Source organism: Staurois parvus, unplaced genomic scaffold (genome assembly GCF_062004578.1).
Source record: "Staurois parvus isolate SC_StPar_1 unplaced genomic scaffold, SC_StPar_1.0 ptg000057l, whole genome shotgun sequence".
Lineage (NCBI taxonomy): Eukaryota > Metazoa > Chordata > Amphibia > Anura > Ranidae > Staurois > Staurois parvus.
Genome location: NW_028317853.1, coordinates 3,521,193 through 3,538,559, shown reverse-complemented (window position 1 = coordinate 3,538,559; position 17,367 = coordinate 3,521,193). Strand labels below are relative to the sequence as shown.

The 17,367-nt window shown below is 42.3% G+C and overlaps 1 protein-coding gene across 1 annotated transcript in view; it reads right to left on the bottom strand.

Annotated features, from left to right (window-relative positions):
• Positions 1-17,367, bottom strand: part of NOC2L (NOC2 like nucleolar associated transcriptional repressor) — a 175,084-nt gene that overhangs the window by 22,882 nt on the left and 134,835 nt on the right. The window contains exon 17 of the mRNA XM_089668416.1: positions 6,754-6,889. Within this exon, the coding sequence (XP_089524542.1) occupies positions 6,754-6,889 (136 nt within the window). The remainder of the gene's footprint in view (positions 1-6,753; positions 6,890-17,367) is intronic.

The window sequence follows — 17,367 nt, the reverse complement described above, 5'->3', positions numbered from 1 at the left end:
CCATGTGTTCAGAATCCAACATGTTGCACCCTTGTGGTGGTAAAGCAGAATAGGCTTAGGGTAAGATGCAAGGTACTCGCGAACTTGAAGAGCTGGCGATGGTCAGATGGCTAGAAGTCACTGTAGGAGGGTAGTAGGAACGGATCAAAGATTGACTGCCCTACTCACTGAGTCTTCATAGACATAGCGAGAACTGAGGCAACACCAAAGATTCTGCACTTGGAAAGCATTACGCAGCAATGAAAAGAGCTACTTGAACAGCGTCTGTAAAGCATCCTAAAGAGAACCCGATGCCTTAAAAAAAATTTCTGGCTACCCCCACATGTCCAGTCCAGTTAATGGGCTCTTTCCATGATCGGTGATCTGCTGTGTCCGAGGCGCTCCCTGAGCCGCGCATGCGTGGTGAGAATGGGAGAATGTCATATGACGTCCTCCCCGAACGAGAGAACCACCTTGCGTCCGTCATATTACTATATGGTGGGTGGGAGGTGGTTAAAACATTCACAGTGCTGGAGGAAAAGTAAGTGAACCCATAGCCTAATTACTTCAATGAAAGCTAATTTGGGTCAAAAAGTTTGCATACCTATAGTCCAATAAATTTGAGTTTGGAGCTACTTTGAATATTAAAACACACTCAAACATTTTAGGATTGTTGTTCATAAGAAGCATCAACTGATCTGAACCATACCTTACATAAAAAAAGCTCTCTGAACACCTACAATCTAGAGTAGTTGATCTGCATAAGGCTGCAAATGGATACATAGAAATCTAAAAGTATTCAGGTATCCATCTGCCAACAGTTAGAAAAACTGTAAATGGAGGCAGTTTCGTACTTCGCTATTCTAACTAGAATTGGGCATTCAGCCAAATTGACTCCCAAGGCACAACACAGAATCCTCAATGAACTAAAGAGGAACCTACAAGTAACTAAAGCTAAAGGATTGAAGATAACATTGGAATTGGCAAACATCCCTGTAATGAGTCTACCATACCGAAGTCTTTGAACAAGCAGGGTGTCCATGGCAGAACCCCATGGAGGAAGTTGCTGCTCTCCAAAAACATTGCTGAGCGCCTGAAGTTTGCCAAAGAGCACCTTTGCAAACTGCATCACTACTGTGAAAATTTATTTTTGGACTGAGGTTGCATTGTTTAGGAAGAATACTCCGCACTATGTATGGCGCAAAAAAGGGGCACAGCTTGCAAACATCAAAACAGCATCCCAATGGAGAAGTACGGTAGTGGGACGTAGATTTTGGGCTTGCTTTGTTGCCTCAGGACCCCAGGCTACTTGCAATCAGCGGAGAAAATGAAATCCCAAGTTTAGCTAGATATCCTACAGGATAATGTCAGTGTGGCTGTCCACCAGTTGAAGGTAAATAGAAGCTGGGTTATGCAGCAGGACATTGAAAGCATCAAAGTAAAACCACCACAGACTGGCATCATAAAAAGAAAATGCCCCTTTTGGTGTAGCCCAGACCTTAACCCCAGAGAGATGCTGTGGAATGACCTCAAGAGCCGTTCACACCAGACCCCCTACAAATGTGTCTGAGCTGAGGCAGTTTTCTAAATAGGAATAGTCACAAATTCCTCCTAATCTTTGTGGAGGTCCGATCCAGAGCCACTGCTGCCAAAGGAGGTTTGACCAGCTAACAACTCAAAGGATTCACTTACGTTTTCGTCCAGCACTGTGAATGTTTAATGGGTGTGTTCAATGAAGTCACAATAAATTATAATTGTGTGTTATCTGTGTTATCAGCTTAAGCATGTAGTTTTTGGTTATTTGTGTGACTTTGATGACAATAAGATCACATTTTATGGAAAATTACAGCAGAAAACCAATTCCAGGGGGTTCACATACTTTTTTTTCTTGCAACTGTACAAGAGACATGACCTTTCTTACTTGAATCTTGGTGTCCTTTCTGCATTTGTTTCAGATCTTTGAAGTAGTGCAGCAAAAAACAGTTCATATAAACAATTCCGAACACCCCTGAACTCATCCCTACTGGTGACAACTCTAAAATTATGGAATCCCCGTTTGTTTTAAGTCAAATGGAGAGGGTAAATCCACCTATCCGAGACACAACAATAAAAATGTATCAAGGGTTCTAATCCTTCCCTGCACCATGCAATACATTAAAAAAAATACGGCTATACAGACTAAGTTTTAAATAAAACAATGGGCCACTACAACTGAATGTGTCTGAAAACACCTGACTATACCAGCAGGTGGATGAGATACTGCAGAGAAGCTTCCCAATACAAATCTCAGATGTGTACAGAGTTATAAAGCAAAACCTGTATATATAAACATTTAAAGGGTGTCTTCTAGCAAAAAACTTTCTATTTCTTAGTAAGTTGTTAAAACAACCTTTGCATAAGAGAAGCAAACATGTAACTGTAAACCACACTGCCAAGCAGATGCTTTAATCAGGGTTCAGTAGAGTCCCTAGCTAGGTTACCTATAAGCACTGTGCTCACTGGTGACTTAATTGGTTTTGCCATTAAGGTCCAAATGCCTAGGAGAACTGCAATAATAAGCATTAAAGAATATGCAGCCCAAATGGCTTTCCTTTAGGGCTAATTAAAGACTCATCAACCCCAAATAGCGAGGACAGACCGTTGCAGCAATTACCAGCAGGTTTTAGGAAACTGGCAAAATGTTTTCGTATTTCACTGCCCCTGCCAAAAAACAAGTATTTTCCCATCAATATTGCAAATGGAGGGAAAAAAACAACTTTCTTAAAAAATGCAAAAAAGGTGCTTTTTCTTTAGCTGTATCTCTGAAGTAGTTAAAGTGTTCTACATTTGCCCTAAAACCACAAACTAACCAAAATACTCAAAGGATAACAAGATTCATGCAAACTAAATGTCTTGATGGGTTCCCCCAGATTCTACCACATCCACTAATCATCGCCCCTAGAGGGGGCTCAAAATCTGAAATAAACTATTCTATTTTTGAGGTTGTACACCCACAATTCAGAGTCAGGTGCTAATGGTTTTGCACGCCTTTACACTTTTTCAGGGACTCCATATTTTTGTATTAAAGTCTCAAATCAGTAGTCAGGAATAGTGTTAATTTTGTCACCGAAAATATTTTCATCATAGTTTTTGTCAGCTGCATATTTTCAGTGATGAAAACTAAACGAAAAAAAAATTTGAATTAAGTCAATTGACTAAAATCAATTCCAATTTTCAGTTAGTCGACTAAAATCGCCAATATATTTTATTGGCGACTAAAATCTAATGGGTTTAGTTACATTGTAATGCATTATTTAAGCGTTTCTCTATCATTTCCAAACTCATATACTCATGGCGTAAAACTCTTAATAACATATTATTTATGATATTAACTAGTTGCCGACCGCAGATAGCCGAATGACAGCTGCACTGTGGCCGGCCAGTTCTGGGTGGACGTCATATGACGTCCCCCCAGAACGCGCTCTCCTGCGCGCCCCAGGGGGCGCGCACCCAGCAATCTCCGTGATCACTGTGTCCTACGGACACAGCTGATCACGTGATGTGGTAAAAGGCCAATCATACCGGCCTTTTACCACGTGATCAGCGGTGTCCAATGACACGCTGATCACAGGGAAATGCAAGTGCCGGTTCTCGGCTGCACTTTCCTCACGCTGTCAGATCGTGAGGAAAGTACTGCCGAGAACCGGCAGTTGTCAGAGCAAGGATCGGCACCGATCATCAGGGCACTGATCATCAGTGCCCTGATGATCGGTGCCCAGCAGTGCCACCCACAAGTTCCGCCCACCTGTGCCCAGTGTGCCCACTAGCTCTACCCACCTGTGCCCAGCAGTGCACCCACCTGTGCCCAGCAGTGCACCCACCTGTGCCCAGCAGTGCACCCACCTGTGCCCAGCAGTGCACCCACCTGTGCCACTCTGCAGTGTCACCCACCTGTGCCCAGCAGTGCCACCCACCTGTGCCCACCCACCTGTGCCCACCAGTGCCCGCCCCCCAAGGGCCCGCCCACCAGTGCCCGCCCACCAGTGCCGCCAGTCAGTGCCGCAGTCAGTGCCCAGCAGTGATGCCAGTCAGTGCCGTCTATCAGTACCCATCATCAGTGCCGCCTATCAGTGCTGCATATTAGTGCTGCCTATCCGTGACACCTCATTAGTGCTGCCTATCAGTGCCGCCTATCCGTGCCACCTCATTAGTGCTGCCTATCAGTGCCGCCTATCCGTGCCACCTCATTAGTACTGCCTATCAGTGCCCTTTAGTGCTGCCTATCAGTGCCCATCAGTGCCGCCTATCAGTGCCCATCAGTGCTGCCTCATCAACGCACATCAGTGAAGGAGAAAAATTACCTGTTTGAAAAATTTTATAATAGAAACAAAGAAACTTTTTTTTTTTTTCAAATTTTTTGCACTTTTTTAATTTATAGCGCAAAAAGTAAAGTACCCAGTGGCGATTAAATACCACCAAAAAAAAGCTCTATTTGTGAGAAAAAAATGATCAAAATTTCATATGGGTACAATGTTGCATGACCGCGCAATTGTCAATCAAAGTGCGGCAGCGCTGAAAGCTGAAAATTGGCCTGGTAAATAAGGGGGTATAAGTGCCTGGTAGGCAAGTGGTTAAGGTTTGACCATGCACTACAGTCACAGATTTAGGCAGGCCATACACATGCAGATTTTCAGACGAGAATATTCGTAAGAAAAGTCGTACGAAAATTCTTTGAACATTTGATGAATAGACTAATGTTCAAAAATGGTCTTTTGCTTTTAACATTCGACTTTAAAATGAATGTAATTTCTGAACAATAACCACATACACTGGCCAAAAAATTTGTTTGATCGAGAAAGTTTTCCTTCCTGCCCCTTTGAATTTTCCCATCACTGCTCTTGAAAATGAACATCGATTTGACCCCACTAACGATTAAAAAAATCAAATGAATCTTCTTGAAACGAAAATTCTCTAATTAAAATCTAGCTTTACCGTTGTGATATACAACGTCTTTATAAATAAAACCAAGTTTCATAAACAAAAATAAACAGAAAAGCACCCTTAAAAAAAAATCTAAAAAAAACAAACTGTAACCTCTATTGGCTGTAATGCCAGGCTACAAGTGGGGATGGGGAAGTAAAAGGGAGTGAGGGAATGCACAGGGCAGAGAACTTGACGGTTTGGGGAGGCTGCTATTTTAGACAGTGCTAAGCACTGCTACCTTGCTGGGAGAGGAAACTCACCATATCACATCCAGACAGACACAAATCAGATGACGGAGTTTCTCTTCTGTGGTTTTGAGGGCATTGGTCCAGCAGGCAGACAGAGGGAGGCTGCGTCTCTCAGCCATTATAGCCTGCTGATAAGAGTACTAGAGATTTTAGTCAACTAAAATGTACTGGAGATTTTAGTCAACTAAAACAATTCCGATGACTAAAATATGACTAAAACTAAAATGGCATTTTAGTCTAAAGACTAGGACTAAAACTAAATTGAAATTTGATGTCAAAAATGAACACTGGGGTGGAATCCTGTAGCAGGAAAGGAGTGTGGATAGGTGACTATACCTTGCTGGGATGGTAAGCAATTAGGAGATACTGTCACATTGACTTGACAAGGTGACAGTGTCTTCTTAAAGGATAGGTTCAGCTTTGGGGAAAAAAAATGGTAAATGCACAGGTTTTTTGCAGAAAAAAACGTGCATCTATTATTTTTCCCCCCAGGAGCCTGTAAAGCATTGCACCCACAATCAGTGGATCACTAATGGAAGGTCAGGCTCCAGCAGACACATCCTCCATCCTGGATGAAATGTCAATGAACTATGAGGGTGCTCACTTGACATGGTGGCAAACAGGACTTGCAGTTTCTTTAATCACAAATTGCTGTAAATTAAAGACATGGCTGTGCAAAGCAGCGCCGATTTTGAATGTGTCAGCAGGTGTGGGGGAAAGGAAAGGGGGGGGGGGGAATCAGGAGTGCAAGAGAAGATGCTGGAGCATGTTGCACCCTGAATATGGGTTTACCGTGTAACATGCTCCAGAAGTGAACATAGTCTTTAACCACTTGTCAACCGCGCTACAGCCGAAAGATGGCTAGAGCACAGTCGTCCAGTTCTGGAGCGGCATACATGGACTTCCTCCCAGAACCCCATACCCTGCACCCCACAATCACAGTGGCCCTTTACCATGTGATCAGCTGTGTCCAATCACAGCTGATCACATGTAAACACAGACTTGCTGAATATTAGCAGCCCTTTCCTCACACGCTATGTCTGTGTGAGAAAAGGGAAGCCAATAACCAGTAAGGCTTCAGTACATTGTTTACACTGATAATCAGTGCAGCCTCATCAGTGCCAATTGGTGCTGATCAGTGCCCATCAGTGCCGTCTACGAGCGCTCATCAGTGCACATCAGTGAAAAAGAAAAATTACTTATTCGCAAAATTTTATAACACAAGCGGAGAAATTTTTTTTTTTCCTTCAAAATTTTCAGTCTTTTTTCATTTGTTCAGCAAAAAATAAAAAACCAAGTGGTGATCAAATACCACCAAAAGAAAGTGCTATTTGTATCAAAAAATTATAAAAATTTCATATGGGTACAGCGCTGCATGACCACACAATTGTCATTCAAGGAGCGACCACACTGAAAGCTGAAAATTGGCCTGGGCAGGAAGGGGGTGAAAGCGCCCAGTATTAAAGTGGTTAATAGGACATATTTATACACACACATGAATGTGCTTCAGTCACAATTCTCAACACTGGAGGGACCATAGCAAAGGCCTAGAAAAATAAATTACCTTTTTTCAGTGACAGGCCACCACTGCCACCCTCTGAATCACTGTCAGAGTCAAATAGGTCTTTGAATTCTTTTTTATCTTCCTCCTTTTTTTCCAACTTCTTCCTCTTTATTTCAGGGAAATTTAAATCTTCCATCTAGAGAGAAAAAAAAATACATATTTAGAGTTATAACTATTAAGGAAACAGTTACCAAAAGATGAAGTCCATACCAGACTTAAAGCGGTAGTAAACTGCATCCCAATTAAAAAAAGAAAAAGAAAAAACAAGTGCTGGCACAGCTCCCTGGGGCTTCCATCTTCACCCGGTCTTCCTTCCGGGTTCACGAGCTCTGGCCGGCTGACTGGCCGAGCAGCGATGACGTCACTCCTGCATGCATTTCAGAGCCCTGGGCCATTTGCACAGTGCTCTGAAGGAACGGCACGGGCATGCCGTTCCTTCAGAGCACATGCAAAAGGGCTAATATCGCCTAAACACTTCACGTTTAGGAGATATTAATTTTACCCACAGGTAAGCTTTATTATAAGCTTACCTATAGGTAAAATTATTAAAGAAGAGTTTACTACCACTTTAACTTGTTTATGTATAAAATGTAAAGTGCAGAAACCCATAACAACCAACCCAAATTGGAATAAACGGAGATAGACCACGAAAAGTACAATTTGGAATCCTGGCTGGTAAGGAGTATGGTACTTCACACTGCTTTCTATGTCTTTTTAAAGAGACCCTGATTCCAAAAGTAATTAAAGTAGCAGCCCCTTATAAGAAAAAAGGTAGTATACTCACCTCTCCTGTGGCCCTTGTGTCCTATTCCCCCCTCTATTCAGGCCCTGCAAGCCTTCAACTGTGTCTTCAGCATTTAAATCCTCCAGAAGTGTCAATGGCTGTGTCAGCTGGCACTTGTCAGTTCCATACTCAGACTCCATCACTATAGGGCTCAGCAGTGAGATACAACACCTGTTTTCTTACAGGGAGCTGCCATTGTATTTCTTTAGACCTAACAGGCTTGTATAAAACTATATTTCAAAGAAGCAAATAGGGATACATACAGTGGGGCAAAAAAGTATTTAGTCAGCCACCAATTGTGCAAGTTTTCCCATTTAAAAAGATGAGAGAGGCCTGTAATTGGCATCACAGGTAGACTTCAACTATGAGAGACAAAATGAGAAAAAAAATCCAGACAATCACATTGGCTGATTTGGTAAGAATTTATTTGCAAATTATGGTGGAAAATAAGTATTTGGTCACCTACAAACAAGCAAGATTTCTGGCTCTCACAGACCTGTACCTTCTTCTTTAAGAGGCTCCTCTGTCCTGCACTCATTACCTGTATCAATGACACCTGTTTGAGGTTGTGAACAGGTGTCTTTTATACTGATAACAAGTTCAAACAGTCACACTCCAAACTCCACTATGGTGAAGACTAAAGAGCTGTCAAAGGACACCAGAAACAAAATTGTAGATCTGTACCAGGCTGGGAAGACTGAATCTGCAATAGGCAAGCAGCTTGGTGTGAACAAATCAACTGTGGGAGCAATAATTAGAAAATGGAAGACATACAAGACCACTGATAATCTCCCTCGATCTGGGGCTCCACGCAAGATCTCACCCCGTGGGGTCAAAATGATCACAAGAACGGTGAGCAAAAATCCCAGGACCACACAGGGGGACCTAGTGAATGACCTGCAGAGAGCTGGGACCAACGTAACAAAGGCTACCATCAGTAACACACTACGCCACCAGGGACTCAGATCCTGCAGTGCCAGACGTGTCCCCCTGCTTAAGCCAGTACATGTCCGGGCCCGTCTGAAGTTTGCTAGAGAGCATTTGGATGATCCAGAAGAGAATGTCATATGGTCAGATGAAACCAAAATAGAACTGTTTGGTAGAAACACAACTCATCGTGCTTGGAGGAGAGAGAATGCTGAGTTGCATCCAAAGAACACCATACCTACTGTGAAGCATGGGGGTGGCAGCATCATGCTTTGGGGATGTTTCTCCGCAAAGGGACCAGGACGACTGATCCATGTACAGGACAGAATGAATGGGGCCATGTATCGTGAGATTTTGAGTGCAAACCTCCTTCCATCAGCAAGGGCATTGAAGATGAAACGTGGCTGTGTCTTCCAACATGACAATGATCCCAAACATACCGCCCGGGCAACGAAGAAGTGGCTTCGTAGGAAGCATTTCAAGGTCCTGGAGTGGCCTAGCCAGTCTCCAGATCTCAACCCCATTAAAAACCTTTGGAGGGAGTTGAAAGTCCGTGTTGCCCAGCAACAGCCCCAAAACACCACTGCTCTAGAGGAGATCTGCATGGAGGAATGGGCCAACATACCAGCAACAGTGTGTGCCAACCTTGTGAAGACTTACAAGAAACGTTTGACCTCTGTCATTGCCAACAAAGGATATATAACAAAGTATTGAGATGAACTTTTGATATTGACCAAATACTTATTTTCCACCATAATTTGCAAATAAATTCTTTCCAAATCAGCCAATGTGATTGTCTGGATTTTTTTTCTCATTTTGTCTCTCATAGTTGAGGTCTACCTATGATGCCAATTACAGGCCTCTCTCATCTTTTTAAGTGGGAGAACTTGCACAATTGGTGGCTGACTAAATACTTTTTTGCCCCACTGTACGTGGTATTCAGTACTAAAAATAAATACAATATTTATGTCAGCATGCTCACAGACAATAAATCGGAATTAATCTGCTCTAATAAGCTGGACACAGGAAGCTCTAAGCTGAACAAGTAAATAGTGAAGGAATCCTACTGGCTGTGCAAAGTGGCAAGGGTGCGTCAATCACAAGACATGTTGAACAGGATTACAAACATTTTGGCAGGTAAAAAAAAACATTCACACACATGCATTTCAACAGCATATAACCCATTTGACTGGAGTTGGGCTGTAAGGCAAAGTAGTAGGCTGAAAATTAAAACGGCAGACATGAAAATGATTTACAAAGATATAACCACAGATCCCATCCTGCTAGATGTTCCGAGTGCGGAAAGCTAGTTTTAGAATTAGATTATGTAATCTCTAAAACACAATGGGAGATTCATCAGTGGCGGCCCCCTCTCCCTTGTCAGATCGTTCCTACCCCTCGTTAATAACCAGACGATAATGAGATAACAGGAAGCTCACAAGAGACTCCCAAGCCAGCATCTTTTATTTCCTCTATTTTATTTTTTTCTATTATTGAAGTAGCTGAGCCCTCTGCTCGTTAATCTGCTGCTCCTAATGAAGGAGCTAACGACTGCTGCCACCCTTCCACAGCGGCATCATTAGAGGCTGTTAGAAGCTCCAGGAAAAATGCTTAGCGCTGTAATTATTAGCACTGATGAGAGCCGAAAGCTCTCACACACACTCACCTACGCACAGACGTGTACAGACACAGCAGACAGCCATCACATTTACCTACAGCAGCCTGACTTGCGCTTATGCAGACAGGCAGTCCTACAAGGAACGGATGAATTGCCCCCAATATAAGCAGGAGCTCGTGCTTTTCATTAACTCTGTGTTTTCATGGCTCACAACTTTGTAGCGCTTGCCGAGTGGTGACGTCACACTGACAGTGACGGGAAAGAAGTTGTGAACCCTTTTAAAATGTCAACAAGTCTCAAAGTAAAATGAGAAAAACAGCCAGAGCGTGTGACTCAACGTCTATGCCATGAAGGCGGTAAATAACTACATTAAAATGCTAATTTATTATCCTTACAAGGCATACATACTAAGCTGTCTTCTGATGTCATGAAATTCATCAACAAGTGCAGCCACCTCTATCTCACCAAATATATACCCACTTCAAGTGATGCAAAAGGAGCACATATCTAAGCACACAGAATGTTAATGTTTATGATAAATGCCCCTTAGTATTCACTGACACTCTGCAACCTCACAGGTCCTCATAGAAGTATTTTGAATGCAATAAAGTGTATAACTGGACAAATTTAAAGGTCCCATTCCCACTTTATGGCAGTTCAAGCAGTATTATTATTATTACACAGTATTTATATAGCGCCAACAGTTTGCTCAGCGCTGTACATTACAATGGGAGACAATACATGAGACAGTACAGTAAGAATACAGTAAAATACACGAGGGGTTCAAGGGCCCTGCTCCTTGGAGCTTACAATCTAGGAGGGAGGGGAGAGTGGTACAGGAGGAAATAGCTGTGGGGGATGGAGTGGTAGGAAGAGCAGAGGAGATCAGCAATTAGGTGAGGGCGGGGTAGGCTTCTCTAAAGAGGTGGGTTTTAAGGGTGCACCTAAAGGTGAGGAGGGTAGGTGGCAGTCTGATGAATTGGGGTAGTGAGTTCAAGAGGATGGGGGAAGCCCTGGAGAAGTCCTGGAGACGGGCATGGGAGGAGGAGACCAGGGAACTGGAGAGTAGGAGGTCTTGTGAGGAGCGGAGAGTGCGTTTTGGGTGGTAGATGGATATCAGGTCGGTGATGTAGTTCGGGGCGGTGTTACGAACAGCTTTGTATGTCAGTGTTAGTATTTTGAATTTAATGCGTTGGGCAATCGGAAGCCAGTGGAGGGATTGGCAGAGGGGGGTGGCGGATATGGAGCGGTTAGTAAGGTGGATTAGTCTGGCCGCAGAATTCAGGATAGACTGAAGCGGGGATAGCCTGTGGTGAGGTAGGCCAGTGAGGAGGGAGTTGCAGTAGTCAAGTTGTGATATGATAAGGGAGTGAATGAGTTGCTTTGTAGTTTCTGGAGTTAGGAACGTGCGTATTTGGAGATGTTGCGGAGGTGGAGTCTGCATGAATTTGTCAGTGATTGGACCTGGGGCTGGAAAGATAGATTGGAGTCTAGAATGACAGCTAGTACTCTGGCTATTTCATTACTTGCTATGAAAGCAATGCACATGTATTACAGAGATTAAAAGTAGTATTAAACCCAAAAGCAAAAATTTATAATAGTGCTTACCAATTCTTAGATGCGATGGCTTCCTTTTTTTTGGCTGTCTTTCCTTTATTTACATCTGGTGATCAAGTCAGTAAGTCTGTTGTTTTTCAAAAGAACAGGCTCTCCTACAAATGTAGCAGTTTACCACTGACACGGGTGCTTACAATGATCAGCTTTTATTCAGTTAAACGTATTAAAAAACAACTGTTGCCATTACTGCTTGTGTAACTGCAGAGTGAGTTTGACTAAATTTGTTTAGTGTAAATCAAATCTTCTAGTACACCCAACACTCCCCTCCACCCAGATTAGCAATGCTGCTTTGCATATGTGCCCCTTCATCCAGAGTAGAGGCATTCTAATACAGGAGGTATGTTACTGGCCAGATCACTAGGTGAAAACAAAACTAAAAACAAATAAAATAAATAAAACTAATGCAGCCACCACATCTAATGATTTGCAAGCTGCAATATGTCACATTTTTGGTTTTGGGCTTAATACCATTTTAATTAATTTTTAGGCCCCATTCACACTTGTAAATGGGTCAGTTAGTGATTAAATGCTGGAGACCCAGCAATTAGCTGTGAGTTGGAAGCCCCTGCTTGCATTAATTACTCCTGCAGTGAACACCTACAAATGACTGGCCCTGGATGTAGACATTCTGCGTCCGGGGCCAAACATTCACAAGTGATCTTTGCTTGGATTATTACATGAAGAACAGCTGTGAATAGCTGCAGGAGCTGTCAGCCTTGCATTGCTTTCAGTGGGGCTTCCTACCCACGACTAATCGCTGGGAACCCCCACTGAGTCTCCCACATCTAGTCTCTAATAGCCCCATGCACAAGTGTGAATGAGGCCGAAAAATTCAGTAAATGGAACACATACATATTTCTCTCATTAAAAAGTACTGAAAAACACTGGTTGAATTTTTAAAACTCCGGTGAGCTGTTAACTTCTTATTTGAGCTGACAAAGCTGTTTCTGCTGCACTGAAATCCCAAGCAATGTTATTAGCCCTGCTTTGTGCACTACAAAACACCATGTGCAAAAAAACCATGTGCAATGGAGATGGGAAGGTGTTCTGTAGTTCAGCAGGAGAAACAAGGGCAGGGCTGGGATTTTAGTACAGCAAAGACAATGTCCGCTCAAACAGGAAGTCAGGAATACACAAGAATTCTGGCAGATCAACAGGAATTTTTCTGTGCTTGCAGTTTTTAGAAGGATATATATATATATGATAAATGTGAGAATAGGATCTGAAATCCAGTGTTTAATTTTCCAGCTTGCCACAGGCTCCAAGTGTCACACTATAGGAGGTCAATAACCTCAGAAATGCATTCTTGTTTTTTATCATACAAGAATGGTACAATATTACCCAACACCAATGTTACAAATATCACTTTACAAGCAATAACTATTAGGCTCCATGCACACTAGCGTTTTTTCTTAAGCTCAAAAAAAGACAGGAAAAACGCTGGATAAAAACCGCTGGTAATAGTGGTTTTTAGTAGCATTTTAGTAATGTTCAGAAGCATTTAGGAGCATTAGTGTTTAATTAGGGGGAAAAAAAAAAAAAAAGCTATTAGGAGCATTTAAGAGGTTTTTTTTGCTGGAAAAATGTTCCACAAAACTCTGCAAAAACATTTTTTTTCTGCTCCTAGACGCTGAAGCTCAAACATTGCTAAAAGACTAAAATAGTGTGCATAGATACATAGGATAACACCACTTAGTTTATAGGAGTAGAAAAAAAAAGGAGCTTACAAAAAAAGCTAGTGTGCATGGAGCCTTAAACAGGCAAAAAAAGAAAAAACATTAAACCAGAAGAGGATTAAAATTTACAGTTTCTATTGTCTTTTTCTCCCAAAGAGCATTTTGTTTTAGAATGTAAGGCAGCCCATACATTAGTCTTGTTTTTTCATTCATCCAGTTGAAGGAAAATAAAACTAACCCAATTCCTCCCCACTGTGCCTTTGTATTCTGACAGTGGGGAGACATCACCCTTGAGAAGACACTGATCAGCAATACAGGCTATAGCCTGCAACACCGACTGAGCAGGGAAAATCCAACAGGGCAGTTGTACAGAAGTTCCTTGATAGATCGATTCTGTACCACCAAAGTGCCCATACATGGATCGAAATCCAGCCAGTCCCCTACTGAACCAGTCAAATTTCAATCCAAGTATGGCTATCTTTAGCTTTGTGCTTTATAAGAATTGTGAGACTTAAAAAAGAAAAAAAAACCCACTATTGCATATACAGTTCTGTTCAAAATAATAGCAGTCAGACATCACTAACCTGATCAATCACTGTTTTTGGTAGAAATGATATTTCTACATGGCAAATAATTTACTAGCAGGTGTAGTAGAGTAATAGAAATCCAACAGACCCAACAGTCATGACATGCATGCTGCTGATTCTGTGTAATTGAATCACTAATTGAAAGGGGCATGTTCAAAATAATAGCAGTGTGGAGTTCTATTAGTGAGGTCATTCATTCTTTGAAAAACAGGTGGCAATTATTGCCCTTATTTAAGGAAGGAAGGCAGCAAATGTTGTACATGCTGGTTACAGTGCATTTCTCTCTGAAATTCTGAGGAAAATGGGTCGTTCCAGACATTGTTCAGAAGAACAGCGTACCTTGATTAAAAAGTTGATTGGAGAGGGGATAACATATAAAGAAGTGCAGAAAATGATGGGCTGCTCAGCTAAAATGATCGCAAATGCTTTAAAGTGGCAACCAAAACCTGAAAGACATGGAAGAAAGCGAAAAACTACCATTCAAATGGATAGAAGAATAGCCAAAATGACAAGGACTCAGCCAACAATCAGCTCCAGGAAGATCAAAGAAGGTGTAAAGTTCCCTGTGAGTACTGTTACAATTAGAAGACGCCTATGTGAAGCCAAGCTATCTGCAAGAAGCCCCCGCAAAGTCCCACTGTTGAAAAAAAAGACGTGCTGAAGAGGTTACAATTTGCCAAAGAGCAGATTGACTGGCCTAAAGAGAAACGGCGCAACATTTTGTGGACTGATGAAAGTAAGATTGTTCTTTTTGGGTCTAGTGGCCGGAGACAGTTTGTCAGACGACCCCCAAACACTGAATTCAAGCCACAGTACACTGTGAAGACAGTGAAGCATGGTTGCGCAAGCATCATGATATGGGGATGTTTCTCATACTACGGTGTTGGGCCTATTTATCGCATACCAGGGATCATGGATCAGTTTGAATACATCAGAATACTTGAAGAGGTCATGCTGCCTTATGCTGAAGAGGAAATGCCCTTGAAATGGGTGTTCCAACAAGACAACGACCCCAAACACACCAGTAAACGTGCAAGATCTTGGTTCCAGACCAACAAGATTGACGTTATGGAGTGGCCAGCCCAATCCCCGGATCTTAATCCAATAGAAAACTTGTGGGGTGACCTCAAAAATGCAGTTTCTGAGGCAAAACCAAGAAATAGAGAAGAACTGTGGAATGTAGTCCAATCATCTTGGGCTGGAATACCTGTTCACAGGTGCCAGAAGTTGGTTGACTCCATGCAACACAGATGTACAGCAGTTCTCAGAAACAGTGCTTATACAACTAAATATTCATTAAGTGATTCAAAGGAAAGCAAAATCTTCAAACATTTTTCAGTTTATATAGTGAATGTTTGAGTTTGTAAAGAAGAATACAAACACTGCTATTTTTTGGAACAGTCTAATATTCACTTTTCTTAAATTTTTTTTAGAGGAACAACACAAATGTGATATATTTTTCATCATGTTTTGATTTGGAATAGAATGTGTAGTGTTCCCAATGCATTTGTGTGTATGGAAATAAAAGCTATTAGAAGGATTTTGAGCTTTATTCATTTTATTTTGAACACAACTGTAATTCAAAAGAGCAGAGCTTTTCCAATTCAGCCTGTGCAATTTTTATTAACTGTCAGAGTGTGCTAATTGGTTTATGTTACCTTACATGACCGTTGTGGCAGCACTATACAGCCTCTTGCACACGGAACTCATGTCTGAGCATCAGCATTTCTGGACGTAATTTCAGGCATTTGTTTTGCACGTATTCACACGCGCTTTTGCGCGTTTATGCACGCACGATGCATTTCTAGGAAAAATCCTTAAATATTTATGCTTATTTGCCCTTATGTGCGCATTTGTACACAGGCACAAATTACTGACCAGAAACGCAATTTATATATATTTTTTTTTTTTTAACTCAAGAATATGCAACACTTGTTTACGTGCTTGTGATTTTAGACCAGTAGAACAAAAATGCTGTACTAAGCATTTTCAATGCTGCAGTGTGCAAGAGGCCTAATGTAGGTTCCTTAACCGCCTCCCGCCCACCATATAAAGTAACGACGTTCTCCCACTCTAACTGTGCGTGCATGCCCCCGGGGGCGCGCAGTGCGGCGATTCCAGGTGCGCTGTGTCCCTTGGACACAGCAGATCACCGATCAACGGAAAGAGACGAAGACGACGGCTCTGTCATGTGATCAGCTGTGTCCAATCACAGCTGTTCGCACGTAAAAAAGGAAATGCTGGTTATCGGCATTTCTCTCCTCACGAGCTGTCACGCTAACAGCTCGCTAGGAGAGGAGAGCCGGTAATCGGCATTACTCAGAGGGGATATGTACACTGATCATCAGGGCACTGATGATCAGTGTAGCCCCAGCAGTGCCAACTGTCAGTGCCCATCAATGCCACTTGCCAGTGACCATCAATGCCACCTGCCAGTGACCATCAATGCAACATATCACTGCCTACCAGTGCACATCAATTCCACATCAGTGCCCATCGAGCTGCCCATCAGTGCCACCTATCAGTGGCCATCAGTGCCGCCTGTCAGTGCCCGTCAGTGATGCCTGTCAATGCCCATCAGTGATGCCTGTCAATGCCCATCAATGCCGCCTATCAGTGCCCATCAGTGAAGGAGAAAAATCACTTATTTACAAAATTTTATAACAGAAACTAAGAAAAAATTTAAAAAAAAAAAATTTTTCAGCTGTTTTTGGTTTGTTTAGCAAAAAATAAAAAAAACAGAGGTGATTAAATATCACCAAAAGAAAGCTCTATCTGTCTCAAAAAAATGATAAAAATTTCATATGGGTACAATGTTGCATGACCATGCAAATGTCATTCAAAGTGTGACAGCGCTGAAAGCTGAAAATTGGCCTGGGCAGGAAGGGAGTATAAGTGCCCTGAAGGCTAGTGGTTAAAGAGGCTCTCGTCCTTACAAAAATAATACACCAGCAGTCGTTTTAAACATGGAGTATAACACAATTTGAAGGAAAGTGGAGTTTAAACCATCTAATTTTGAACTCCCAAGGGCATCATTCCAAAAACTTGTGCCAAGAAAAAAGGGACTAGAAATAAACTGGACTTTGCATATGCCATTGGGAGTAAAGATAGCCAAAAACTTATTTCATAACAAACCTTCTTTAACCGCTTGCCGCCCTGCCACTGTGTATATACGTGTGCAGGGCGGCAGTGGAGCGCAAAACCACGTTTTAAAACAGGTTCCGCGCTCCCGACACTTTCGCCGGCAGGGGGCGCGCGCGCGCTCCCGCCGACCCGCGGGTGACACTATTTGATCCAGGAGGGATCAATCATTAGATTTCAGCCAGTTATTTCTGGCTGAAATCACATGATCGGTCCCTGTCCTATCCTGTCCTGTGTTGACATACACAGGGCAGGATATGATGT